Source organism: Ictidomys tridecemlineatus, chromosome 14, assembly GCF_052094955.1.
Source record: "Ictidomys tridecemlineatus isolate mIctTri1 chromosome 14, mIctTri1.hap1, whole genome shotgun sequence".
Taxonomy (NCBI): domain Eukaryota; kingdom Metazoa; phylum Chordata; class Mammalia; order Rodentia; family Sciuridae; genus Ictidomys; species Ictidomys tridecemlineatus.
This window is the reverse complement of record NC_135490.1, coordinates 18,867,054-18,895,053: the sequence shown is the minus strand read 5'-3', so window position 1 is coordinate 18,895,053 and position 28,000 is coordinate 18,867,054. Positions and strand designations below refer to the sequence as shown.

At 36.9% G+C, this 28,000-nt stretch overlaps 1 protein-coding gene across 1 annotated transcript in view; it reads right to left on the bottom strand.

Annotated features, from left to right (window-relative positions):
• The window catches only part of Tll1 (tolloid like 1), a 192,820-nt gene extending 168,421 nt beyond the window's left edge, over window positions 1–24,399 (bottom strand). Inside the window, exon 1 of the mRNA XM_005329263.5 lies at window positions 23,852–24,399. Coding sequence (XP_005329320.2) covers window positions 23,852–24,020 — 169 coding nt within the window. The 5' untranslated portion in view covers window positions 24,021–24,399. The remainder of the gene's footprint in view (window positions 1–23,851) is intronic.
• Window positions 24,400–28,000: the final 3,601 nt, after the last annotated feature.

The following is a 28,000-nucleotide window of genomic DNA, read 5'->3' as shown; positions in this document are numbered from 1 at the left end:
GATATTTAATATTAATTATATTCTAATTCTTTCTATCTACTCAAACCTATTTGTGAAGTATTTCCAGGGTAAACTAGTAAACATTCTCCTTCTTCTCCTTCTTCTCCCTCTTCTCCCTCTTCTCCCTCTTCTCCCTCTTCTCCCTCTTCTCCTTCTCCTCCTCCTCCTCCTCCTCCTCCTCCTCCTCCTCCTCCTCCTCCTCCTCCTCCTCCTCCTCCTTCTTCTTCTTCTTCTAGCTCAATGGCAGAGTTTGTTGAAAAGTTATACTTTGTATTGACCTATATAATTGTCCTGAACAATATCTAATTACTGTTATGCTGCTTGATTTACCAGAATTTTATAAATGAATTATGTGAAACTAATCTTATGCTACATTTTTTATTATAAGCATTTGTATATTTGTTCTATTACCCCTGACCATGCTTAATCTCTTTGCAGGACAAGACAGTGCAAAATACTCTTTAATTCCTCAGATAGTCCATAGATACTTAGCAAATTTATGAGAATATTTGACTATAATGAATAAGGATTGCTTTCACATATCTTGATGAACAAAGTTCATGTTTCCCATCTTGAAAGCAGTATCTATTTTGGGCCTCAAAAGAAAAAATACTATGAATCAAATCCAAAAATAAATAAAATTGTGGTTTTATAAAATACTACCTTTCAATAGTAGTTTATGCAAAACTTTGATCATGAGTGAAATCTTCATAAGAAGAAACAGTTACCAAATTGTATATTCACAATTTCAAACTTCTTTAAGACAACTAATATGTGTCAAAAAGCTTTCCCCACATTGTATCCAAACTGAAATCATTTCAAGAAAAATAAGCAAGCTGTCAGAATTTCTTGAGCCTGTTTTGTTTCACATGTTTTAGTTGCAAACAATTACTGAAATAAATGTTTACTGATTTCTCTGCTACAATTATGCAGAAAATAGAAAACAGCTTTAAGGGAAACTCCAAGTTATGAAACTAAAATTCTGGAAATGGTTCTAATTCCTTGGTGGAATAGTTTCATGGATATGACACTGAACCAAAAATTTAAAAAAAGAGAGAGAGAGAGAGAGAGAGAGAGAGAGAGAGAGAGAGAGAGAGAGAGAGAGAAACAGACAAGCTGACAAAACAATCCTCAATCTGCAGTCTACTCCCTTATAAAAATCAATATTCTGGGATATGGACCTAACTCAAAGAGACAGTTTGTTAAATGCGAAAATGATTTTTTTTTTCAAATTATCTAGTAACAATTTTCTCATGGAGAAATCTGAAGAATTTCAGATTTCATGTAAAACTAATTAAATATGCTTCATTTTTTCTTGTAATTTAATTAATTCTCAGCTTTTCTCAATTAGTTGGTTGTCCACCACAAATGCACCATACATTATATGTGCTGAATTTTAATAAATATTATGCACTTCTTCTATTTCTTCAGTTGGAGCAGTGGTAGGAGACAATGTTAAAAGCCTTCATTTATGGAGTCCAGCCACCTTTGTTTAAATCCTATCCCTATTGCTTTTTAGCTTTAAAACTTAGGACAAATTGCTTAAACTCTGTTTCTTGGTTACATCATCTGTTCTATAGGCACAGTAACACTGTCTGCCTCATAAGCCTATGATGAGTACTAGAATTCATGTTTTTACCTAAAATGTTTTTACTATTTTTACCTAAAATAGTAAAGCAGCCTGGCACATACATACTGTGTTTGCTATCATCAATTTTAATTAACCATGGGGGTTAGCAAGAGTTTTCTTACAAGGCCAGAAAATAATTATTTTAGTTTTTCAAGAGGTCCATACTATTTCTAGTGGCTGCAGCTACTCAACTCTGCCATGGTCGCAGGAAGTTGCCTTTAAAAGATATATAAAAGAATGGGCATGGCTATGTTCCAATAAAACTTTATTGATAAAACTTATTTACAAAAAAAAGGCATTGAGTCTTAGTTTGCTGACTTCTGAACTATAATGTGTATAAAGCTACTTCTGTTCTGGAATTTAACAGTGACACTATTACTCTAAAAAGACAAGTAGAATCATTCCTAGAATACTGAGGATCTGCCTCCCTGAATTTTGGGGTGTCTAAGTGAGTGACTAGAGAGTCAGAAAACTAACTGATAATGCTTTTCGAAAACAGATACTGAATCATGTTTAATACTCAGATACTCTGTCTTCACATCAGTACCTAATCCTAACCATTTCTAATATTTATAACTCTTGATAAATGTATGCCTACTTCAAAGTTGAATTTGATGCTAAGTTTAACAAACTCTCACCTCTATAGAAGTTGAAGGTGGATATTTAAGTCCAGAGAGGACCTCACGCAGGACATACTAGTACTGAGAGACAATGAAGGGATGTTCACAAGGTAAATATATCCCAGTAAAATAAGAACTAAATGGGGAATACAGAGAGTTATAATAAATAGTGAGAATTTAAAACATCAAATTCTTTGTGAAATGAGACATATGGGATCAGGCCAAAGGAAAGTAAAGAATATATATTTAATATGAAGAAGACAACAGTTCAATTTTCATTCAATTAAAATCCAAGAAAAATCAAACTTTTAACTTTTAACAGCTTTATTTGGTAAAATCAATGTATAATAAACTGAACTATTTCCAAAGTGTACAGTTCAGTCAGTTTAGTATGGGTCATGAAACCATATCAAAATCAACCTGATGAACACCATTTTTTTTAAAGAGAGAGAGAGAGAGAGAATTTTTTAATATTTATTTTTTAGTTTTCAGTGGACACAACATCTTTTTTTTTATTTTTATGTGGTGCTGAGGATCAAACCCAGGGCCCTACAAATGCCAGGCGAGCATGCTACCACTTGAGCCACATCCCCAGCCCCAATGAACACCATTTTAAAAAGTACTTTTCATGGACTTGTGCAACCCCTTACTATAAATAACCCACCTCTGTACCCACATCCCCAAACCAACTAATGAGCAGATGTCTGACTTTTTCATCAGCATTATTGTTATGAGTTTCATCTATGCTGTGCAGGTGTTAGCAGTCCACTCCTTTTTATTGCTGAATAGTACTTTATTGAACAGCCTTCCCACAATGTGTATATCCATCCACTTATGGATGAAAATTTTGGTTGTTTTCAATTTAGAAGTATTACAAATAAAATTTCTATGAACATTCACATAAAAGGTTTGTAAAGATATACGCTTTCATAGGAATAGAAGAACTGTCACATTGTAGGTACAGTATATGTTTGAATTCTGTAGGGATTGCCACATAGTTTCTCAAAGATGTTGTACTGTTTTATGTTTCCACAGTACTATATGACTATTCCTGTTACTACACCAACTCCTGGTTTTACTCGATATTTTGAGGACTAATGATCAGGTAGTTTGTAGATTGTCTTTCAGTTTGCCAGGTGATCTATTTAATTTTGGATTTTTTAACAGATGTGTAGTGATATCTCATTGTGCCTTTAATTTGCATTTTCCTAATGGCAAATGATGTTGAGTTTATTTTCATGTGCTTATTTGCCATCCATTTTTGTCTTTGTAAAGTGGCTGTTCAAATATTGTGCTCCTTTTTAAATGGATTGTTTATTTTTTCTATTATTAAATTTCAAGAATGTTTTACAGACTGAAGATATGAGTCCTTATCATTGACATAAATTGAAAAGATTTTCTCCAAATTGGTGGATTATTTTTTAAATTTCTTTGAAACATTGTCTGAGTAAAAAATACTCCTTATTAGAAAGTAACACACAGCATAGAACTTTTATAAATTAAATATTGATTTGGTGATAGATAAATCTACATAGAAAAATTGTTTATAAATTGCAGTTTATCATTAAATTATCTGAGGGCTCAATTTTCAATCTGTCCTCACAGAACTGAGAACAAAAGCAAGAGAGCTAGTGTATTATCCAGACCAAATTAACCAAGTAAAGAGGGACTGAATTCAAAACCAAGAGACCTTTATACAGATAGGAACAGAGAAATGATAAAACATGGCATTTTCAGAAGTCGTGGGGTAACCCTTTAGGAAAGAGGCTGAGTGATCAATATAAAATTATATTCAAAGGCAAGGTCTTTCAAAACTTCAAAGAAAAATATTTCCTTAAAACACTGGATTTTAACTACATTTGACTATAGGTCATAGAGAATGGAGGAAAACTTAAGTATAATATTAATACAGACCTTTAAAAGAAAGAAGCCATAAAAAGTCACAGATGAATAGAAAATACATACTAATTCTAAACAACATATTAGAAAAAACTATCTAGTGTTTGATATAAATGCATCACCAAATGAGATTTTCCCCAGAACACAATAATAGTAAACGTATTTTATTTTATTTATTTTTATATAAAAATATGTATGTATTTAATGCATACTACTTAATGAGTTTGGAGATAGATTTACACTACGAACACCTAAGCCATAAATCTGTGCCATAACCTTCACTGTCATCTTTGAAAGCTTCCTCTCTTATTATTGTTGTTGTTGTTCTTGTTGTCATTATTCATATGTGTGTAATGAGAATATTTAACAACTATTCCAAGTCATTTGGATTAATTCTGTTATTATCCTTCTTTTTTAGCTTTATTAGGTGGAATTAGAGCACTGCTTAGTCTATGGCTAATTTTCTCCATTCTTGTGCCAAAATGCTTCTCAGTTTTCTACCCGATGACCAGTAAAGAAGGATGTTTTTCAACTGCTAAATGAGAATAGCACTAATACCTGCTCAGTGTGAACCCCAGGAACTTTTTTTCTTACAGCTAAGAGCCATAGCCAAGTAAAAATGATGCATGGCATTTTTGGTTGAAAGGTGATGCCAGCAAGCCATTGAGATGATATGATTATGTTAAGATATGCATTCAAATGGATATTAGACCCCTGCTGTCCGCCTTGGCCTGCTAGGGACTCCTGGAGAGTTCCCATTGGTTGAGGAAGTGAGGTAGAAGGGAATTCCAGAGGAGGGATTTCCTGTGTGTGTGTGTGTGTGTGTCCGGGAGAACACCGAGTGTATGCCTCCCGCATACAGGCATTGGCGAGAGTTTCAATAATAAAGTTTGTTCCTGTTTGAGTGGCTCGTGATTTTGTGCCCAGCCATAACTAGAGTTACCCTCAGAACAGCATTCTCAATTTCCTTGTTTCTATGTTCCTACTACATTTATGAATAGACCTGAACTTTCCCTTTAATGGTTTTCATGTAAATGATTTACTCTTCATCTAGCAAAGAGTTCTATGTCTCAAAAAACATAGAACAATGCCTAACTCAAAGGAATCATTCATGGAATATTCTTAAAAACAACATTAATTAAGCAGTGAAGAACACACTGTGGGTAGTGAATGACCGTTAAAGTTTAGATATTAGGAGTCCCTCATGTGTGAGAAAATGTAAGAACCATTCAGAGGTGTAATGAATGGGTTATGATAGGCTTAATCCAATCAATGAATTAATCCCCTGTTGAGGATTAACTAAGTGGTAACTGAAGGCAGGTAGGTATGGCTGGAGAAGGTGGGCACTGGCGGTGTGCCTTTGTGGTACACTTTTTGTACCTGATGAGTGGAGTTGCTCTCTGCTTCTTGGTGGTTTAGTTCTAACCTACTTTCTTCAAGCACACCCTTCCACCATAATGTTCAGCCTCCCCTTCAACTAAACATTTCCTCCTCTAAAAGTGTTCTTGTCATGTCTTTTAGTCACAGGAGTGACAAAGCTAGCTAAAACCATAATGTTTCAGGGTAATTTCCTTTTATATTCACAAGTCACCACTAGAAACTACACCTATTTGCATAACCTGTTTGAAATAGGTTGAATATAATAATTAGGTTAGTTTAGGACATCAGAATAGCATTGAGAGTATCTCTAATATGTGGAGTTTGGGATGATAATCCCTCAAAGTACATTCAGAGCTACATTTCCACAAATTAAACAATGAGAGTTCCTTTGAGGCCATGGAATTGAAAGGTAAGTTTGGAAATTTTGGTTGAATGTACAAGTTCCCTGAAGTTAAAGTAGTATATTGAAAGTTTCAAACATCATAAGAAAAAGTTTTTTAAAAATCACCATATATCATATAAATAAAAGAAAAAATAAAGACCTAGTTAATGATTTTCAAAAAGTTGAAGAGATCGTTTTGATGAATTACTTTTTGATTTTTAATATCAATAATACAGAATGCCTTAAACATCAAAAGACATAGAAGACATATTTACAAACTAAACCCCTGACAAGTTTCAGAAAAGCCTAGTTAAATTCCTTCTACAAAGTTATAAAGAATCCAGATCTGCCTGAAGGTAGCAAGTCAGTGCAGGTGACTGGCAGGCCACTTCCTTTAAGGAGTACCCTTGCAAAACACAGTGGATAGCTTGACTTCTCTGCGGATGTTCTCCCACAGGATGTGAACTGAATCCGTTCAAGGAAAGTGCACAAAAGATTTACCTTTATAATAAAGCCTTTACACATAATTCAATAAATTCCTTGGTATATCATGTATATACAATAGGACTGAATATTCTAAAAAATCACCTAAAACAAATGATGGTTTGATCACTGTGAAATTCCTATCTTAGAGATGTTGAAAATTTTTTCATATATTTGTATATCATGTTCTGAGACGTGTCTATTCAGTTCCTTGACCCATTTATTGATTGGGTTATTTTTTTTTTAGTTTAGCTTTTTGAGTTCTTTATATGCCCTAGCAATTAGTGCTCTATCTGATGTGCAAGTGGTAAAAATTTTCTTCCAAGCTGTAGGCTCTCTCTTCACCTCACTGATTGTTTCTTTTGCTGAGAAGAAGCTTTTTTAGTTTGAATCCACCCCATTTATTAATTCTTGATTTTGATTCTTGCACTATAGGAGTCTTGTTAAGGAAGTAGGGGCCTAATCTGATATGATGGAGATTAGGGCCTACTTTTTCTTCTATTAGACACAGAGTCTCTGGTTTAATTCCTAGGTCCTTGATCCACTTTGAGTTGAGTTTTATGCATGGTGGGATATAGGGGTTTAATTTCATTTTGTTGAGTATGGATTACCAGTTTTCTCAGCATCATTTGTTGAAGAGGCTATCTTTTCTCTAATGTATGTTTTTGCCACCTTTGTCTAATATAACTGTATTTATGTGGGTTAGTCTCTGCATTCTATATTCTGTACTATTTGTCTACCAGTCTATTTGGTGCCAATACCATGCTGTTTTTGTTAATATTGCTCTGTAGTATAGTTTAATGTCTGTTATACTGATGCCACCTGCTTTACTCTTCTTGCTAAGGATTGCTTTTGCAATTAATGACATGCAAATCAAATCTACCCTAATATTTCATCTCACTCCAGCCAGAATGGCAGCTATTAAGAAAAAAAAACAACAAATAAGTGTTGGTGAGGATATGGGGGAAAAGGAATACTCATATATTGCTGGTGAGACTGCAAAATGGTGAAGCCAATATGGAAAGCAGTATGGAGATTCCTTGGAAAACTGGAAATGGAACTACCTTGTGTGGCCCAGCTATCCCACTCGTTGGTTTATACCCAAAGGACTTAAAAAACAGTCTACTACAGGGACACAGCCATATCAATGTTTACAGCAGCACAATTCACAATAATTAAACTGTCGAACCAACCTAGATGCCCTTCAGTAGATGAATAGATAAACAAAATGTGGTATATATACACAATGGAATATTACTCAGCAGTGAAAGAGAACAAAATCATGGCATTCTCAGGTAAATGGATGGAGTTGTAGAATATAATGCTAAGTGAAGTAAGCCAATCCCAAAAAACTAAATGCCGAATGTTTTCTCTGATATAAGGAGGCTGATTCATAGTAGGATTGAGAGGGGGAGCATGGGAAGATTAGACAAAATGTAGATAGGGCAAAGGGGAGGGAGGGAGCAAGGGAGTAAAAAAAGATGGTGGAATGCGATGGACATCCCTACCCTAAGTACATGAATGAAGAAGATACGAATGGTGTGACTATAACTTGTATATAAGCAGAGAGACGAAAAATTGTGCTCTGTATATGTAATGTGAAGTGGAATGCATTCTGCTGTCATATAGAACAAATTAGAATTTTAAAAAATTTAAAAAGAAATTCTATGTTAACCAAATTAGACATATTATATAGTCTCATAGAAGATCTTTTGGTTATATTCAATATGTAATGATAAAGAGGTTTCAAATAAATCCACTTAATCATCACATATTTTAAGTTCTGTAAGGAAATGTCCTGATGATGTTTAACATTCATTGCTGCTTCTGCCCCAATGACAGACAAGGTACTGGGGCTGATCTTCCTGAATCACTAAAAATGCTACAGAAGATATACTTTAAAACTCCACAAATGTATCAACAAATGAAAGAAGTCTCAAAAATAATATGTATGGCTGAGAAAATGAGAGGATCCAGAGAGATGAACAGAAGGCCAAAGTCAGCTTTCAAATAAGGACCTCTGTCCAGCCTAGTTGGCAGGACTATTGGATTCCATTGTCCTATAGGTCTCAAAGGACAGAAGACACAGTCTAAGTTATGCCAAAGCTGGGAAGTCCAATATAATAACTCCTCAGAAAACTGAGACTCCAATGTATAACAAAAAATGAAAAACTCACACCACTTTCTCCTGGAAAAAAAGTAAAATGGAAGCTTGAAGCTCAGTAGACAGAAGAAAAGCAAATATTTTCTGAGACCTCATCAGCAAAAGTCATTCTCCAAGTAGGTTTGTGTTCTGCATTGATGTTATTAAGACAGCCAAATATATTCAAGCAGGGAATTTAGTTTAAAATGGTCCTCAGCTCTTGGTAAACTAACAGAAGGGAAGAAAAATCCTCTCCAATTCATTAAGAAAACAATTAATTCCAACCATCAACAAATTATTCCCAAGTATATATATGAAGCTAACATAATTCTGATACTGAAACATAACCAAAAGAGTAAAAGAATGGAAATTTTGAGTCAATTTAACTGATGGTGAACATAAAAACAAAAATCCCAAAGTATCAATAAATAGAATTTAGCAATACAAAAAAAAATAGATTATGTTCATCCCAGGAATACAAAATGGGTTAATATTAGTAAATAAATTATTGCAACTTGCCACATTAAAAGGTTAAAAAAAGGATGATTATATCATCTTATTTAATGTGGAGTTATTTAATCTGAAAAAAGCTATCTATATTTTCATGATATCAAATTTATCATAACTGATAAATAACTGAAAGCATACTCTTTCAATTTGGGAACAGAGCAAGCTAAGCTTCAACTATCATCACTTTTATGCAACATTGGAAGATTCTCAATAAAACAAGAAAAGTAAAATTTTAAGTTAATTAAAAGCAGAGGGATTGATAAAGAAGAAACAAAACTATATATTTATTTGCAGATGACCTGGCTGCCTATGTGAAGAATACATAAATTATTAAAAATAATAAGGGATTTTCAAAGATTCAAATAATAGGTAAAAATGTCAAAATCAAATGAATTTGTTCATAACATCAATAAAGGCTTAAAAGGAAAGATTTTAAAGGGTGTATTATGTGATCAAAAACACAAATAAATTAATAAAATATCAAAACGTGTCAAAAATTTCCAGATAGAAATATTCAAAATTTATTGAACAGTTTTAAAGAAGGCCTAAACAAATGTAGATGTATACCATATTCATGGATTAGAAGGTTAAATATCATAAATATATTTCTAAAGTAATCCACATATTCAGTGTGATTCCAATCGATATCTAAATGGTGAGACCTCGCAAACTGTGTTCAAAGTCAATATGGAACCAAAGTCCAAATATAACCAATACACTCCTGAAAAACAACATGAGGGGATATTATGAACATCAATAATGAACATCAGTATGTTCATTATTATGTTCATCAATATGTTCATCATATGAACATCAATGTGTTCATATGATGTTCATCAATATTATGAGCATCAATAATTACATGCGAACCAGTGAGATCTGAAAAACAATTTCATTTGCTTCACAAAAACACAAACTTGGTTTTTTTATCCCATGTTTCTGACTTTACTCATTTGGATCACTTTCTATGCAATTACTGAAGTATGGAGTCTCTAAGAAGTTCTCTTTGACTCCTCCTTTGCTTTTATTCTCTTAACCATCCCCAGTGTCCATTCAGATAGTCTCTGGTTTCTTAAATGACTCTTTTCTACTGACATAGTCTAAATGCAAGCAGTCACAGGCAGAGGCCTTACTGTAAACTAACAGAACCCCTGCTCCCAGTAGCTCATCACTTCCTTCACCATCTACTCCAAAGCATCCTCCACATCCTCATGTCTTTATAAAATAAGACTCATTGAGCCAATGGTGTGCTTTGAAATTTTGATAAACCCTCTTCTCGCTGCCACAGGATCAAGTTCATAACCTGGACATTAAAGATTCTTTACACAGTCTTTTCCGGAATCACTTCTTGCCAAAACATAAACTTTTACACATCCTCTGTTCTGTCCACATTAAACTAATTACCACTTCCTGCACTTTCATAAAAGTCATGAACTTTCACAGCTTTAACTTTTATCTTAGTTACTGGACTCTAAAGTCTTAGCCCATCTTTACAGCAGTAAAAACATTTACAGAACTTCAAGATCCAATTCAATCATCTCTTTCTGTAAGGTGCTTTCTCTATTCCAAATATAATTAATGCTATCATAACATTTTGCTTATGAACTTTCATACTGATAAAGTATTTGCTGCTTTTTTCCTTGTAGATATTGAAATCATTACAGAAAAGGGCACACCTCATGTGTATCCTTCAAGTATATTCCTGAAACATATCAGGTGCAAAACATCATTTATATTCGTTTATATCAGTTCATCAAACCTTGCGCTTTTAATTCTTACATGTTTTATAAACAAGGTATCACTATTCCTATGTTACAAGTGAAAGGATTTATGTTAAAAAGTGATACAGGTATATTAAGTCAATATAATTAAAGACCAAGAGCTAAGAGCATATCTAGGTCTCCTACACAATATTCAGGGCCCAAGTTAAATTGTACCACCTAGATTCATGCTACTCATTTCAACTGAAATTTGTTCTTTACACTATAAAAAAAAAAAAAACTCAGGAATAAAACTTCCTTTGGCAATGCTTTATTTGAGAATTTGACTCTTCACTTAAATGGCATATTACACACAAAATAAGTAAAAATGACAAAAGAATAATTCCTTATTAGATAATTCAGATATACTGAAGGTTTATGGAGATAATTAAACATATACACTTGTGTTAAGTGGAAGAATGTTTTCAATGTTATATACAAATAAGTAGCTGGTATAAGAATACATTTTAATGTGTCATATATCTGGTAAAAATGTTTTAAGCCAGAAAAAAATTTCCTTACAATTTCTTTACCTATAGCTCTTATTCTCTCCATTATGAACACTGACCACACCCTGGAGAAAACTGAATTTTTCCCATCACTATGTCCTGCTGCCCTAGCATACAAATCATCTTCCCCATGAAAGGAATCCAATTGAGCAAACTTCAACCCTGATGGTAATATGATACTAACATGCTCTCATATAGGTTGTACCCACATCCCTTGGCACTGTGGGCAGATTTTTTTTTTTTAACTGCTGAATTGAGGTGGGAAAAGAAAAATAGGAAAATAGGCATAAGTAGTTTTTCAGGCTAATTTTGACAAAGAGAAGTCAGGGAACTATAGGGTCTTTTGCATTTCCAGCCTGGTGGCTGTCATGATTTGCTTGGAACATTAGGACCTGAGAGCTTAGCAAGAGTGACTTCAGGAGAGGGGTGGACACCTTCCCTTTCCTCTCAGCAAAGCCCATTGGTCCTGCAACATCCTGGTACTACTTCAGGGAAGCTGTGCTTCAGAGAAGCTAGGCTTGCAAAGTCAGAGACACCGGCAGTTTAGAAAGCTTGAGGACTTTTAAATAGCCTTAGAGATTTCCAATGCCCAGCAAAACTAAGACGTATCCCCAGGGTTACACACAAATACAGCATCAGAGCCAGTACTGGAATTTATATTTCTTGACTACCAGTCCAGTTTGTTTTCCAGTTGCCATATCACCACCCAAATGGGTTTATTTAAAGAAAGTAAAACTTATATTTACTTTTCAAAGCCACAGTACAACAATGCAAGAAAAAGAACAGTCTTTCATTTAATTTATCATTTATTTCTGCTCTTCCTGTTCCATAACTATAGAGAACCACAAATCTTTAACCATATTTAAGGATGAGGATACAGTGTGGAGAACAGAAATGTACTCTAAGTAGATAATCTGAGAAAATATGGCAATTTTAAATTTCAAAATCAAGCTATTTGAGAAAAAAATAAGTGGAAATCGTAATTGCTAATCCAGAGTACTTCCAAATAATTGCATAAGTCATTATTGGTAACATCCTATCCCAGATCACTGCCAAATATCAAAATCCACAAAATGCTTACTTAAGAGTTGCTATGCTTCCTACAAAATTTTATTCTTCATAAATCTTGAGTAAAGAAAGACTCAGGAAAAATTTATAAGAACACATAATCTAGTTATCATCATTTATTACAGTGTTGATTTTCAAATATTAAATTTGAATAACTTCAGCATACAACTTTGTGACTGGTATATAAACAACCATTATACATAAGTCATTATCTACTAGCAAAAGGTAAGGTAAAGACTACCATATTGAATCTTATTTCATGCTTATGAAACCCCAAAGATTAATCTGTTTTGTTCATAGTAAGTGTTCCATAAATGTTTAATGAATTAATGAATATTTGCAGCTTAGAGCCATGTGCTCAAACTTGGTTCTCTGTAAACACGGATTGTGAGTATGTAAGCTCTTTGAGTCAATCCAGATGGCAGATGAAATCTGAACATTTCAAATTGTGAACATTTCAGAAATTACTGAAAGACTATATAGCTAAGATTCTATTCACACTTTAGTCAATGTGAACAGAAAATTGTCAATATATTTTATATAAGCTGTATGAGCTCACAGTCAAGAATAACACATAAAAAAAATGTTTTCATAGGTTACCTCTGATATCTTTCCAAACAAAAGGCTTTATTCAGGGGTTTAATTCTTTCACAATTGCAAGTTTTTAGAGTACTTGAGAATGAATGTGTTTTTATACATGGCAAGAAAAAAAAAGACCTTTATCCCATAAACGTTTTTATAAAGATCATCTTCCCACAAATAAGCAATTGTGATTTTAAAAAATCCTCTACATCTTGTGTATTTATGCTACTCTAAAACAAAAATAAAAGTGTTTGCTAAGTTCCAGACAAAGTTATGTGCACTTTACATTCATTTAAATCTTAGAATTACATCATAAAGGTTATAATATTAGCTCCATTTTATAGATCAGAAAACTGAGCATGAAAGTGTTAAATAACTCACCCAAGTAACAGTTATTCTGTGGGGGAGGGAGGTTGTTCAGTGCTAGTCTGGTATTAGAGTTCACATCCATCTCACTCCAAAGCCCAAGTTCTTCATAAATCATTATTCTGTGTCTCTGAAACACTAAAATAATTTTTGAAGCCAACTCCAATTTGCCAAAGTGTATCCATATGAAAAAAGGAAGAAAGAAAAGGAACTGGAAGACTGTGGCAGCACCTGGAATCCAAAATTGTGGATTCAAATTCTGATCTATCGGGGTGACATAAGGAAAACGATCTAAAAACACTTAGCTACAAGTGTCTTTCAATACGAAAATAAGATGTATTACAGGATGCTTGCTTTTGAAGTATACAGTTTTACATATGAAGCCCCACTCCATGTCAGAGTTCCATTACGTGTGCTAAATATCATTCCCATGACAAATATTTGAATCCTAAGCTACAGTGGAGGTGTTCCCTTTGGTCAGTGTCTTATTTCTGTGTGTTAATTCTTGGTCACTAGTTTACCAATCAAACTGCTCCGAAGAAATCTCTTTCTAAACAGAAACATAAGGTAACACTAGGCCCCTGATTTAGGTCATTCCATCCGTTACCCATTCCAGATGGCAAATCCCAATTATTCCAACCTTGGTGACTGATAGCTTGCCAGCCACACTCCACTCAGGTCTGGATATGTACTACTTGTTCTTCTGAAATGGGGGGGTAAAAATAAAATGAAAAATTTCCCTGGTTGTTAGATTTAGAAAAGGGACAAGAAAGAAAAGACTTGTTTTACCAGATTTTGTTCTTATCCACTTGTTAGAGAACAAGTATAAGCAGGAATTTTTCCTCCTAGAAAGCATGGTAATTTGCTAAAAGCAATATATTTTCTTCAAAAAAATTATAATATAGTCAGCATTACATATAGTATGTATTTTGAATATGCCAGACTACCTACTCTTAGGAAATCATACTAGAGTTCCAAGAAGTTTACTTGATCCATTATTCCTAAAAGTTTTCAAGCATTTGCTCTTAAGACTTTTAGGTAAGGCAGACTTTTAGATAAGATTTACAAAGACGAAGTTGTTTGAGAACCTTTGCACAACATATTTGTTTTCTCAAAGGCATTCACACATCATTTACATACATAACGTACACTGGAAACCATGTTCCTGAATCGCCTGCAGTTGAAAAAATGTTCTTCACACTCTTCATGGGCTCAAAATCACGAATTCAATGAACATTCATAGAGCAAATCTAAAGTGTGAAACAACTTCACACTTTACCACGCAAAACGTCAGAGCCTGTGCCAGCAACACACCAATAACTGAAACCCATTGCAATCCAATTAAATCGCTGCCTTAATGGACGTGGAAAGCCTGCTGTCACAGTTTATATACTAGGAGCAACACGTAGCAGTGTCTCCTCCACATTATTGAGCGCTCAAATATTTTCAAGTCTATTAGAACTAGCCATATGCATTTTTATTTGTTTCATACATAACTAGAGTATTTCATTTATAATTCTCTACACTTAAAGAATACCCTCTTAAAAGAGAGAGGGCCCATCTATAATTTACTCCATGCAATTGAAAAGTACTGGTCTTATTCTGACAACACAGTATATGGCTTATAAAATACAAAGATGTTGATGGTAAGATATATTCTCTCTAAAGAAAATCACAATGGATGGGTTCCTATGGCACAAACACCATCACTTCAACTGACAGTCGTACTATACACGTGTTGGCCGAAGAACGAGAGTATGGGATCTAACAGAGAAAGGCATCTTGAACATACAAACCTACATTCAAGTTCTCACCACCTTCCCGCTGTGATACCAGCCCTGCCACTGGGCTCTTCTGACTCCCAATTTCTGTGCATGCCCCAAAGAGATGACAATGTTACTTGAAGGGGATACAGTGAAGATAGGAGACTCTAGATTTTCCTTGATTTTAAAATGTTACCCACATTAATATGACATGAATCTTGGCGATGATTTCAGGGTAATGTGAGGTACATGGAATTTCAGGACTCATTATCTTGGGTGTTACCCCCTTTCTATTTTCTAGTGATTCAGGGTGTCCCTCCTGGGGTATATTAAAGGTTTTAGCTTCTGTGCCATGAGGTGCAATCATGTGTCACTCACTTAAAAATGGGAATATGGTTTGGATAAATGAGTCACCATGTGATTTTGCTGTGCAGACATAATGAAGGGTACTTATGCAAATGATATAGTTACTACACCTTATTATAAGAGATATAGATTATAGAGAATGTAATCTAAGGGACCTCTGTCATATACGTGGTCCATCACTGAAATGTTACACTTATATAGTACATTCATTATGCTGTTGTAATTACATATGACCACATATACTTCATTGTCTTAAAATGCAATAATCTGAGTACAAAACATAAAATAACCATAAAACCTCAACTATTAGGCATTTGTGGTCAAAAAAAAAAAAAAAAAACAGGGAAAAGGAACAGAGTTCTATCTTTCCAGGGTGGTCAATCAACTGCTGTACTGACATGGAGGTTTCTAACACTGCATGAGAACCTGAGATTATCCTATTGAAACTACTCATGGCCAGAGAAAGAACTCAGAAGACACTGATACCAGCAGCCAGGCCAGGAGCCAATAGAGGTGACTCTGTGGTACACAACCCATGTGTTGACAGTTCAACATGGACGAGAAATGTAAGGAATGAGCAAACTATTCCACCCTGTTACCCGTCCATCTCAGCTCCCCCATCACATCAATTAAGTGGTATCGGGAGGAAACTCAACAAGATGGAAGACATCAATGCTGATAGTAAATATATGGCTTTATCTCAGTATCCATAATGAATCCTCTCACCAGTAAAATGACACAGAGTGTTTTAAACTGTTGGAATCTTTTTTAAACACTGAGTTGAATGTTTTGCACAGCGTAGTAACACATAAAGTTAGATCTGGTGGGGGGATAATATATTTGGAGGTACTTCTGACCTACTTAATGCATGGTTTTGCTTTTTTATAACTATCATTTTAGAAATTTTAAAATGATAGCAAATTCTTTATAAATGTAAGTTATAAATGTAAATTGCAAGAGAAGAGCTGATTAAGATAAACACCTCCTTGGTTCACTTTCTAGATTTCAATTAACACCTAATTTACAATACTTAGTACAAATATGTAGTTGAGCTCTTTAGAACAGCTCGACAGGATAAGCGTACATTTTGTAAAGAGCTTAAAAAAGAAGCAGTCCATTAGCCACAATGCCTCAAAATCCAATAGTCAATATCCCATCTTCAGGGCTCAAAATGGCAAGAACTAAATAAATAAACAAGGGATTCCCTCCTCCTGCTTTCTGGGAAAGAACACATTCTATATAATTCATTCCCTAGCTCTGTGGCTAGAAAGAATTTTTTTTTGAATTTTTCCTCCCTAAGTGTTATCGTTCAATAAACAACTAAAGGAAATAAACCACCCCAAACCACAGTGCTAAATCATTCTGCTGGACCCAAGGTTGGGGATAAGACTCTCCACTCCTTAATTTAGGAAGGATCATTCCACAATTAAATTCCAGATCTTAGAATATGAAAGAACTGTAACAAACATCACCAATATCCCAGAAGATGAGCTCCTACATCCCTAGGAATCTTGCCAGGCACCAAAACCTGGCCATCCTCAGCCTACCTCTGAGCTCAAGATGTTGCAAAATGGACATGTATAGCTTAGGGAAGCAAAAGAACCCCACTACTACCACCACCTCCCCAGGTGGTCCCAGGAATGTGAGATGCCTCATTTAAATGGATTATTTTCCTTTGTCCATTCTACACATTCTTAGAAAAACTTACAGAGGGTCTCAGTTCTAAAAATTCTAAGCCAATGCGTTGGAGGCACTTTGAAACAATAGACAACATTCTAAAATGAATGATGGTTCATTCAATACTATCTACCTGGTTCCAGAAGAATTAAAGGCTCTTTCCAATAAATTACTATTTCAGTACCACAAAGACTGAGGGGACTACAGGATTATTAGTGTAACTACAGGCAAGTGAGTTTCAAGTTTACATCAGGAAAAATTGCTAAGGTATTCAAAAATAGGATTAATATATACACCATGGGGAAAAGAATATGGTTTCTGATGGTTTCTGTGGAAGAAATCATATATATGTGTGTGTGTGTGTGTGTGTGTGTGTGTATAGAGAGAGTGTGTGTGTGTTTATATTAGACTTTTATGAGATTTTCATAGAAAAGCAAGCTATCATGAGGAGAAGAGGAAAACATATTTAATTATATGTCAACTGTTTGAAATAGTTACATGTCAGCTCTTTCAAAAAGTTTTCCATATTTTTTCATTGTTTCACTGTGGACTCAGGAAGCCTAAACAGAGAAGGTAGGTTTAAATAGGCATGTACTTTAACAGGAACCACAAAGATTCCATGCACTATTACATGAAGTAGCTAAGAGGAGGAATGAAACATCTCTACAATAAACTGCAGTAAAACACTGATGAGAGAAATTTAAGAGGACACAAATAAATGGAAAGACATTCATGTTCATGATTGAAACAATTAATAGTTAAAATGTTCATACTACCCAAAGCAATCTACACATTTAATGAAATCTCTACCAAAACACCAATGAATATTTCTCTGAAACAGAAAAAAAAAAAATCCTAAAATTTGTATGAAACTACAAAATACCCAGAATAAGAACAAAGCTAAAGACATCACAGTATCACACTTGAAAATATACTAAAAAGCTCAAGAAACAAAAACAACATGCATAAAATTAGACACACTGGTCAAAAACACAGAGAATTTAATAATAAAACCACACACACACACACACACACACACACAGTCAAATTATTGACAACAAAAACTTCAAGAACAAACATTTGGGTAAGAACATGCTCAACAAATGGTGCTGAGAAAAGTGGAAGTCCACATGTGGAAAATGACACTAGACCACTCTCTCTCAGCACACAGAATCCACTCAAAATGGATGAAAGACCTAAATGTAAAACCCAAAGCTATACAACTACTAGAAGAAGCTGAGTGTGGTGGATCATGCCTGTAATCCTAGCTACACAGTAGGATGAGGCAGGAGGATTTCAAGACCAGCATGAACATCTTAGCATGACTGTTTCAAAATAAAATAAAAAGGGCTGAGTATGTGTAGTATAGCTCAGAGCACTTGCCTAGCATGTGTGAAAACTTGGGTCCAATCCCCAGTACTGTAAAAAAAAAAAAAAGAACAACTAGAGAAAACCATAGTAGAAACATATAAATGACATATATTGATCTAAGCAAGGATTTTTTTAATCAAAAGCACAGATAACAAAGAAAAAAATAAACATAATAACCAACTAAATAGCTTCTACAAAGCAAAGAAAATAATTAACCAAGTGAAGATATAACCTTGAGAATGGGAAAAAATACTCATAGACTCTACATCTGATAAGTGGTGAATATATAGAACATATAAAGAATGTAAACAACTCAACAGAATATATATATATATATATATGTGTGTGTGTGTGTGTGTATATATATATATATATATATATATATAACAATCCAATTATGTGTTGAATTATTAGCAAATCACACAATCCTCTTCAGAGACAAAAAGTGAGAACAGATCAGGAATCTATGTTATGGAGAGGAGAGGAGAGGAGAGGAGGCAGGGAAGAGGAGGGGAGGGAATGGGAGGAGAGAAGGGGAGGGAATGGGAGGAGAAGAGAGGAGAGGAGACTTTAGTACTGGCCTATCCTGAGGGAATATATTTTTTTAATTATTTATCTTTTCCATACCTATAACAGTAACTGCCATTGGTGAACAGAAACATCCCTCACGACTAGAGCTACAGAATTACTGCTGGCAAGTGAAGAACAGAGTTCAAGTATACAGAATATAATGCCTTATCCATCCCTTTTGCAAAAACTATATTTTGGCCACTTCTGAGTTGGCACCAGAGGCAGAAAGAAAAAAAAATATTCAAGATCTGAGGAATGAAAACTAAAACAGAAGAGACTGGTTAGGAGTAGCAGCTCTATGAAATGCATTTTTTAAATGAGAGCTTGGCAGTCTGAAGAGGCGCCGATGGAGGAATAAATGTTTGGATACTTAAAATCATGATGGCATAAAGTAGACAGGGAGTTGAGCATCAAGTTCTGAAATGTCATATCCAAGAGGTTGCCAGCCCAGCCAGAAAATACAACATAGAGGACCAAAAGGACAAACCATCCTACCTAGAAACTATAAACATAGCAAAATTATCCCAGATCTAGCATAGTAGGCGCTAGGGCACTGATTGAAACAAAAGCAGAAAGAATCGCTAGGATGCCAAGAGCCTATTGGGCAATTTGAACCTTGCATTTACTGACCCTTAATCAAGCTTGGATTTTTTTTTCCAAGAGGAAAAAAGAAATCATTTAACCTGAAGCTTCGAAGTGAAAAGTCCTTTTTTTCAGGGTACTTACATATGTCTATGAGGAGGAGGAAGAGGAGAAGAAGAGGGGGATGAGGAGGGGTGAGGGGGAGAAGGAAGAAGGGGGAAGGGGAGGGAGGGAGAGGACCCTCCCTTTCTGGTCAAACATTCCACTTCATCAATTATCTAAACTTCTAAGCTTTCAAAACACTAATTTCATCAATCTCCACTACTAGATATTATATTTCAACTGCCTCAGGTTTCCTAATATCACCTTGACTCCAAAAAGGAAAGAGAGAAAGAAGGAAGAGAGGGAGGAAATGTATTCATGCAGAGTTCAGTTCATCAGGCCTCTGTTTTTCTAGGTAATCTCTACACAGATTTGGCAGAAGACTAACTTTTAAACTAAATTTACCCAGACTCTTCACAGATATTAATCCTCAGATTAACATTTACTGCTATAGTACAACAATGAAACAAACCACCTCAATCCCTGCTCTAAAATGAACTTCTGCAGCATCAGCTTCTTTAATGTCCCTTGGGACCCTTCTAAACCTGAGAGGAAAAGAGAATATGATTGCATATTCAGATGACCCTGTACTGCATTGAAGAAAGTCTGCCAGACTTTCCTTACAAGTATTTCCGTCTTTGTGTATAGATACTTATATATAATGAAGTACCTATGTTCTGTACCAATGGATTTGGTTATATCTGTATATCTGAAGTTATGGCATACTTAAACATATACCAAAAATAACTAAATTAAAGCTCATTCAAGTTAATACAAGGCTAACTTTCTGTTCTATAGCTTTATGGATTTAAACTCAGAATTCTGATAGGTATATAATTTCATTCTACTTCAAAAATATATTAAGGATGGCACAATTTTTGACAAATTATGATTAGCCATACTTCTTTCTGGATAATGTGTTTGGAATAGGAGTCTTTGGATGGGACTATTAACGATTTATAGATAATGAGAAGGTTTTGAGAACATACTAGATTCCTAAAAGTGGTAATAGAGTAATCCGCCCCTCTGACAAACATGAAAAACGTGTTATGATCTCTGTCCTCAAAGATTTAGGTTTGGAAAATGTTAAACTATGTTCTTAAGTTACTTCACTCATACCAGATATGAAAGCAACTGCAGTCTATTAGGACTCCAGGAAAATCTGGACAAATTTCTACTTTTACATCTCAAGGAAGGCCTCCAAAAATCTAGATATGAATGCAATTCTGAATGTTAAATGTAGTCAGACTGTGCTGTCAAGAATTAAATTCTGAATAATATTAACAAAGGCATTCACTCTCACACATAATCTATGGTTTTATCTGTATAATGGGAAGATTGATAAATTCAACCATACTGGGCTTCTGTGAACTCCAGCTGAAACAATGTACCCAGAAGTGTTTTGAAACCATAAAACTATTTTTGACAGGATGACAACACACCACTGTGTAGTTTAAGGAATACTGGGGTCCCCTATGAGAGAAATTCAGAAAGGGCCCTGTATTGCATGAGTCATGCCCTTGAATTTGCTATATGACCCAAGGCAGACCCAAGGTGCCCCAATCACCTAGAAAGTACCTTTCTTTTGCTTTAGCATCACTACCTTTCAGACACCCATCCCCACCTTGCTGATTTCAGTGAACTTCTTTTGACTCTTGTTTGGGATTTCAATGTACTAATATTATTCCTATTATTTCAACTTTGATTTTATACAGTACCAAAAGTGAAGCACTGAGATTTTGCCATTCTTCAGCCAACAGAGTAAATTAAAGTCTTTCATTTCACTAAATTTAAATACAAGGTAGATCACCTTTAAAGGGATCTCAGATTCTGCATATATTTTTTAGCCTTCCACTTGGGCCATTTTATTTTCTCCCTCACCACACACACACAAATAGAACACACATACACTCATAGGTATACCTCTAACCAAAAGATAGGGAAGAAGAATAATTATCTACTCAAAGTTGTTGTTTGTGTTGCTTTGATTTCAATAGCTATATTCAAAATAAACTTGTACCCAAAGTAATAAAAAGTAAATGCTTTGAAAGTTCTTTTTCATTGCCTTAGATGTTTATTTGCTGAGGAAAATAAACATCTATGCTTGAGGTATGTTTAAATATACTTGGTGCAGGATAGGGATGTACCTCAATGGTTATTCACTTGTCTAGCATTCAAGATGTCCTGGGCTCCATCTCCAGTAAACACACACACACACACACACACACACACAAACACACACACACACACACTATATGTATATATGATATATATGAGCTCCTATTGAGAGCAGGTTGAATCTTTCACACAACAGAGCATCAAAAACCTGTCTTCCTAGGCAATCTCATATGTACATCATTTATATATTAACACAAACAAGAAATGCACAATTTTCATACATTATGCAAAATGTATTAACACAAACAAGAAATGCACAATTTGCATACATTATGCAAAATCTATTTCCTACCAAAAGGTACATTTAGGGAGTTGCTGGGTCATTAATCACCATCATAGCAGAACAGTGACTCCTTGTGCAAACAATCAGAGAAGACCCAAGAAACTTGGGGTGAGAAAACAGACTGTTAGAGAGGTGATAGAAGGGAATTTATAAGTAACATTAAATTAAATTAGAATTCTGAGTTCTGATTTAATTCAATTCTGACCAATTTCCCTAAACTATTCTGAATTTTGAATAAGTATCTTCACTAAGGCTGCACTAAGAAATGTCTGACAACACGAACACAACACACGTCCCCTCCGTGTACCCTCCTTGTCAGAGCAATATGTCATCAAAGGTAAAAATTAACCAGGGAATTTCCAGCATTTTCCTTCACTTGTGAACTTCCTTCCTTCAGGCCCAAGAGAGAGTGGATAAGGTTCACCTACCTATGTAAAGGAAGAAACCCCAATCACACCTACAAACCCCGGCACAGAATCTGGAAGGGCATGGTAGAAATCAGATATGGTTGATACTTAGCGCACTCTCTTCCTCTACCCTTCACCACAGCCCACACCTCTTGCTTGCTATGGGGACAGAAAGCTCTTTCAGCTTACAAATGACGCTACCAAGTCGGCCTCCAACAACCCCTGTGACCTTCTTTCCAAAGTTAGTTATCAGTCCACACTGAGCTAGGGTCACCTCAACCACAACGCAGCCGGGAAACCCCAGTCCCTGACCGGTGCTGTGCCCAGCCCCAGGCGCCCTGTGCACTGCGCTGGAGCCAACTGCGGCGGGCGGAGCTCCAACCTCGGGAGGCGGGTGGGAAGCGCGCCCGGTGCGGGGGAGGTACACGCAGCGGCGCCGGTCGCGTGCACGGGAGGGGAAAGACCGCGGCGTTCCGGGACCCCGCGAGGCGCGAAGCTTGCCGTCAGGCAGAGCGGTCCAACTGCAGTACCCGGGGATGTTCTCAGGAAGGAAGACACAAGTTTGAGTGGGGTAGTAACTTGGAAAAATATTTGTTGAGGTTTATTTTAAATGGGCAAATGCATTGGAACCCTATCTAGAAGGGAGTTGTTCCAGGATTGTCACAATCCCCTTCTAGCCTGGAACACACACTTCAAAATTCCTGGCAAAAGAAGACGCTGCGAAGGTATTCCGAGGTAGCGATGCCATCTCCACCCACCTTTTTTTTTTTTTTTTGGAAACTCTGCCCACTTGATCTGCGAACGCAGGGCAACCGCGCCCTGGAACAGAGGAGGTTCTGTCCCCTCTGGATGCATACAGCCCGCTGAATGCTGATATTTTAAACCAACAGCTGCCGGCTGTATTTATGACTTGTTTCGTTTTGCAGTTTAGAGGGCGGGGTGGGGTGAGGGGATCAGAAACTCCAGGATGTCTTACTCAAAACTAGAGGATGAGCGCTGGGCATTTGATCCCACCAGCACAGAACTCCACTCAACTCGGGCCGTTCTGCTGCCACTTGGGGGTGGGGAGAAGAAGGGAAAGGAGGGGGAGAGAAGGAGTGGCGGCCGAGGGGCTGGCTGAGGAGGGAAGGAAACAGGTGAGCTCCCACCGCCACCCATCAGGAATTCCAGCTTGGCGGGCCCCGGCGCGCCACCGTCCCAACCTGGAGAGAGGCACTTACCGGCTTTACACGGGTCCTTGTAATCTATAGTCTCCGTTTTATCTTCTTCGTTCCCATCAAAAGTGTAATCGTAATCGAGGCCAGCGCAGACCCCAAACTCCCCGTGGAAAAGAACCCCCGAGGCCACTAGCCACACAAGCATCCTCGGGGAAAGCGTTTCCAACCCCATCCTCCTCCCCCAGAGGAAAAGGAGGGGACGCGACCGGGAGGGTAGGCGCTGCGGTCCGCGTGGATGTGCGGGGCCAGGGGGACCGGTGCTCTTCTCCCCACTGGGAGGTTCCTCGCCGGACCAGGGTGTTCAGGTGTCCGGAGACATGCGGATGCCGTCGGGACAGTAAAGAGGGCAAGCGCTGCCTGTCACCCCCAGTTGCAGGGGGAAGTTGGCTGAGGGCCCGCGGGTGGGCGGAGGGCAGGTAAGGAGGCTCGGCTCCGGGAAGCGGGCAGGGGCAGCTGCGGACCAACTCAGCTCCGGCGGCGCGGGCGCTCGCAGCCTGCCAGGTCCTCCTTCTGATGGCAGAACTTCTCGCGGCCGCGGCTCGCCGAGCGGCGCCCCGCGGGCTCAGCTGCCACCCGAGCTCGGGCTCCGGCGCCGCGCCCCCGCCGCTGTCAGGACCCCGGGGCCGAACGCGAGCTGCCGCCTTCTGCGCCCGCTGCCGCCGCCGCTCCGGGAAGATGAATCCGGTCTGCACATCAGCACATCTGAACTGAAAGGGGAGACCAAGGAAGGGGGTGGGGGGCAGGCATTTCTACGCCGGGAGACCTTAAAAGCCTGCAGAAGCCAGCAAAGCAACTGGCTGCCAGGAGAGCAAAAGTGTGAGGATTTGGGGATGCACTGTTTGCCTTTTCCCCCCAGGCTGTCTTTTTACCCTCTTCCTAACTTGAAAAAAAAAAAATCTTCGCAGCATCTAACCCAATCACTTGCATCCTGCTTACTTATTCATACAATCAGGGTCAGGATCCGGGCCACAGCCTCCTCTCTGACTTCTTTTGATAGCCTTATACAAACAAACAGACGCTAGTGCGCTGACAATTCCATTTATATTTTACCAAAGATAAAAATGAATATATTATGTGTCTGCGTCCGCGAACAGCAATTAATAGATGATATACGTGTCAGTTGAGAGTGCCAGACCGGGGGTGGCGCGAGAGATCGTGACAACTTAGCCGCCGTGAATCTGTTTCCCCTCCCCCCAAATAAACAGCGAGTGTGTGTTTCTTTCCTTTGCTGCTGTTTAACCTTCGTGCAGCCCAGAAGGGAGGAAAAGTGTCTGACCCATCGCGATTTAGGTAGGAAAACAGATTACTGTAAGTCTCCTAACCAACAAAGTTTTGCTAAGAACTAAGATCCTCAGAACAGCAATTAAAAAAAAAAAATCCAAAATCGAGTTTTGGATTGCAGCAGCAGGAAACGCTGAGACCTTGCTGATGGGCTGGCGCTAGGGCTCACGTGGGCACAGGAAGGGAAGTTGGATGGAATACTCGGGAAGCAAATTTTCTGTGACAGTTCTGGCGCCCATGCCTAGAGTTGCTCAGTATCTAAAGGCTTCACTCGCTTTACTTCTTCGGAGGAGAGTGTGTAGAACCAGGCTGCCGAGAGGTAAACCACATGTCAGCCCGAGCAGACTGAAGACAAACACAGGTTGTGGGAAATTGAGAAGGGAAAAAAAAAAAAAAAAAAAAAAACCAGAGGAAATCTCTGCAAAACCCCTGGTGTGAGCAATTCCGAGGTTTCCCCACATCTGCAAGTAGTTTCCAAAATAGGTGAGATGACTTCTCCCCCCAAGCTTCCAAGGCACTGGTGATTGGGATCTTTCCTTTTCCAACTAAATCTTTTAACTACCGCTTTAGCAGGGACTTGTAAAAAGTTTTCTGTTGCCTTTTACATCTTTATTTGACAAACGCTGCCCTGTGTCCAAGTGATGATCAACCTACAAAGTCGAGAGAGCAGCACACACCTTTGACAGAGTTGGTCATTGGGTTGGAGATTTGCACAGATTTTATGTTTGTTAAAGAAAAGCAAGAGGCTGATCTGAAAGAATCAACTATTTCCAATGTAAACTAAAAGAACAGGAGGACTAGTTGGAATTGAACTGACTTCATATTCTTTGGGAAACAGGGGCTTTCTCTGAGACCACTGCAATCATGATCTCCTTTCTGTAGATCTTAAACTTTTAACCCCAGGATACAGAGCAGACAGCAGATTTAAAAAAAAAAAATGTTCAATAAGCAGGTGGAGGCATTGGATTTGAAATCTCTTGCTGAGTCATTCTCAGATTCTTTTACCCATCCAAAAAAATGTTTGCATAATTAATAATAGTGTTGCTCTGGTGCAGGGCTAAACAAGAATGTGTCCTGCTTAGCCCACTGAGAGCTCAGAAATTGAAAATTTCCTTTAGAGGAGCCCTGCTCTTGAGCTGCTGACAGTATCTCCACTTGCTACCCCAGACCCTAAAAGGGTCACTTATTATTTTAAATGTCTGTAAATATCTCCTTAGACTCTTTTATCATATGTAACTTTCCAAAAATTTGTACCTGGAGTTTGCATAAATATCACTCACTCTGTCAGGAATGAATACATTTCATTCATTTATTCTGAGGACAATGGTACCGTATAGGAACATCTGCTTTATTATATAATGATATCTATTATGCTTTCCTTATAGGTTCATCATTGCTTACCTTTACAAATTATAAATTTGCAATCCAAAAAGTTAGAATGATTTACCTATTAGAACTTCAGAGCAAAATATAGAACTGTTTCTTTATGACGAAAATGCTTACAGAGAATATTTATTTATCATCACAATATCCTAGGCCTCAAACCCTGATTTATTTTTAATATTTTAATATTAAATCTAAGTCTGTTTATAATAATAAAATTATAGACATTTAAAATTCATTTGTTTCCTTAGATGCTATGATTATAAATTAAAACTAGATTTTTCCCCGTTCATAACAAAACAAATTTTCAAGAATATGCCTATGATTAGGAAGTTGAGTGTTCTATCAGAGTGTAGCCACCGGCGTAAGCAGTATATGAATCCATTCTCCTCATGAAAATGAAAATGAGAAATTCATTCCCTCAGTAAGATGTACTGATGTCACCTTGTCTTTAGGTGGGAACCACTCTTGCCCACCCTGCACATGCAACAGGAACTCATCAGCTTCCAGAAACAGTAAGGAATAAAGTCACCCAACATTGCCAGAGCAAGAGGCAAACTTTATGCCAAATGGTATATCCAGTTTGTTATCACAGTAATTAAAATAAAGTTGACTTTTAGATATAGGTAATGAGAAATGTCTTTTATTTTGGGGGAAAAGCGGACATTACTGGGTATTGAATCCAGGAGTGATTTACCACTGACTTACATGCCCAGTTCTTTTCTTTTTTTTTTTCTTTTTTGCTCTGAGACAGGGTCTTACTGAGGGTCTCCCTAAATTGCTGAGGCTGGACTCCAAGTTTCAAACCTCCTGCTTCAGCCTCCCAAATTGCTGGGATTACAGGCATATGCCACCTCACCATGCAGAAATGTCTATTTTCTAATCTGGTCAATTTGTGAAAAGCTAGATATGACTGTTAATGATACCAAGTAGTACATGAAGATATTCCCTTCATGTCCCTTATAAATAAGAATTACTCAGAAAAATAATAACTTCATTCAGAGTTAATGAATGAAGAATATTCATTCCTGCAAAGCAAATGATGTCTAGGCAAACTCAAAGTACAAACTCTTCCAAACTTTCATATGGAATCAAATGTGAGTTTCCCTCCCTCACCTGGATCTCATGTTTTCCTCTGAACTAAAAACTGTTAACCAAGTAGTATGCATATAGATTGACTCCTATGAAATCGTCTAATCTGTGGATCAAATACAGCAAATACTGACAATTTCACATTACTTTAAAGCTTTAAAAAAAATCTTGTTTTGTACTAATGTTATTGTTCTTTGAATACAATTAGGTACATCTGGTTCACATACTCTTACAAGAAAGAATGATTCTCTGAGCCTCCATGAACTTTGACTTCTACATTTTCTTCTTTTTAAATTTTATACTATGGCTTTTTGATTGATACATTATTTTATGTATCACCACTGCAGGATACTTCCAAATCTTGCTAATTAGTATGACCCTATATTCAAAATCTGT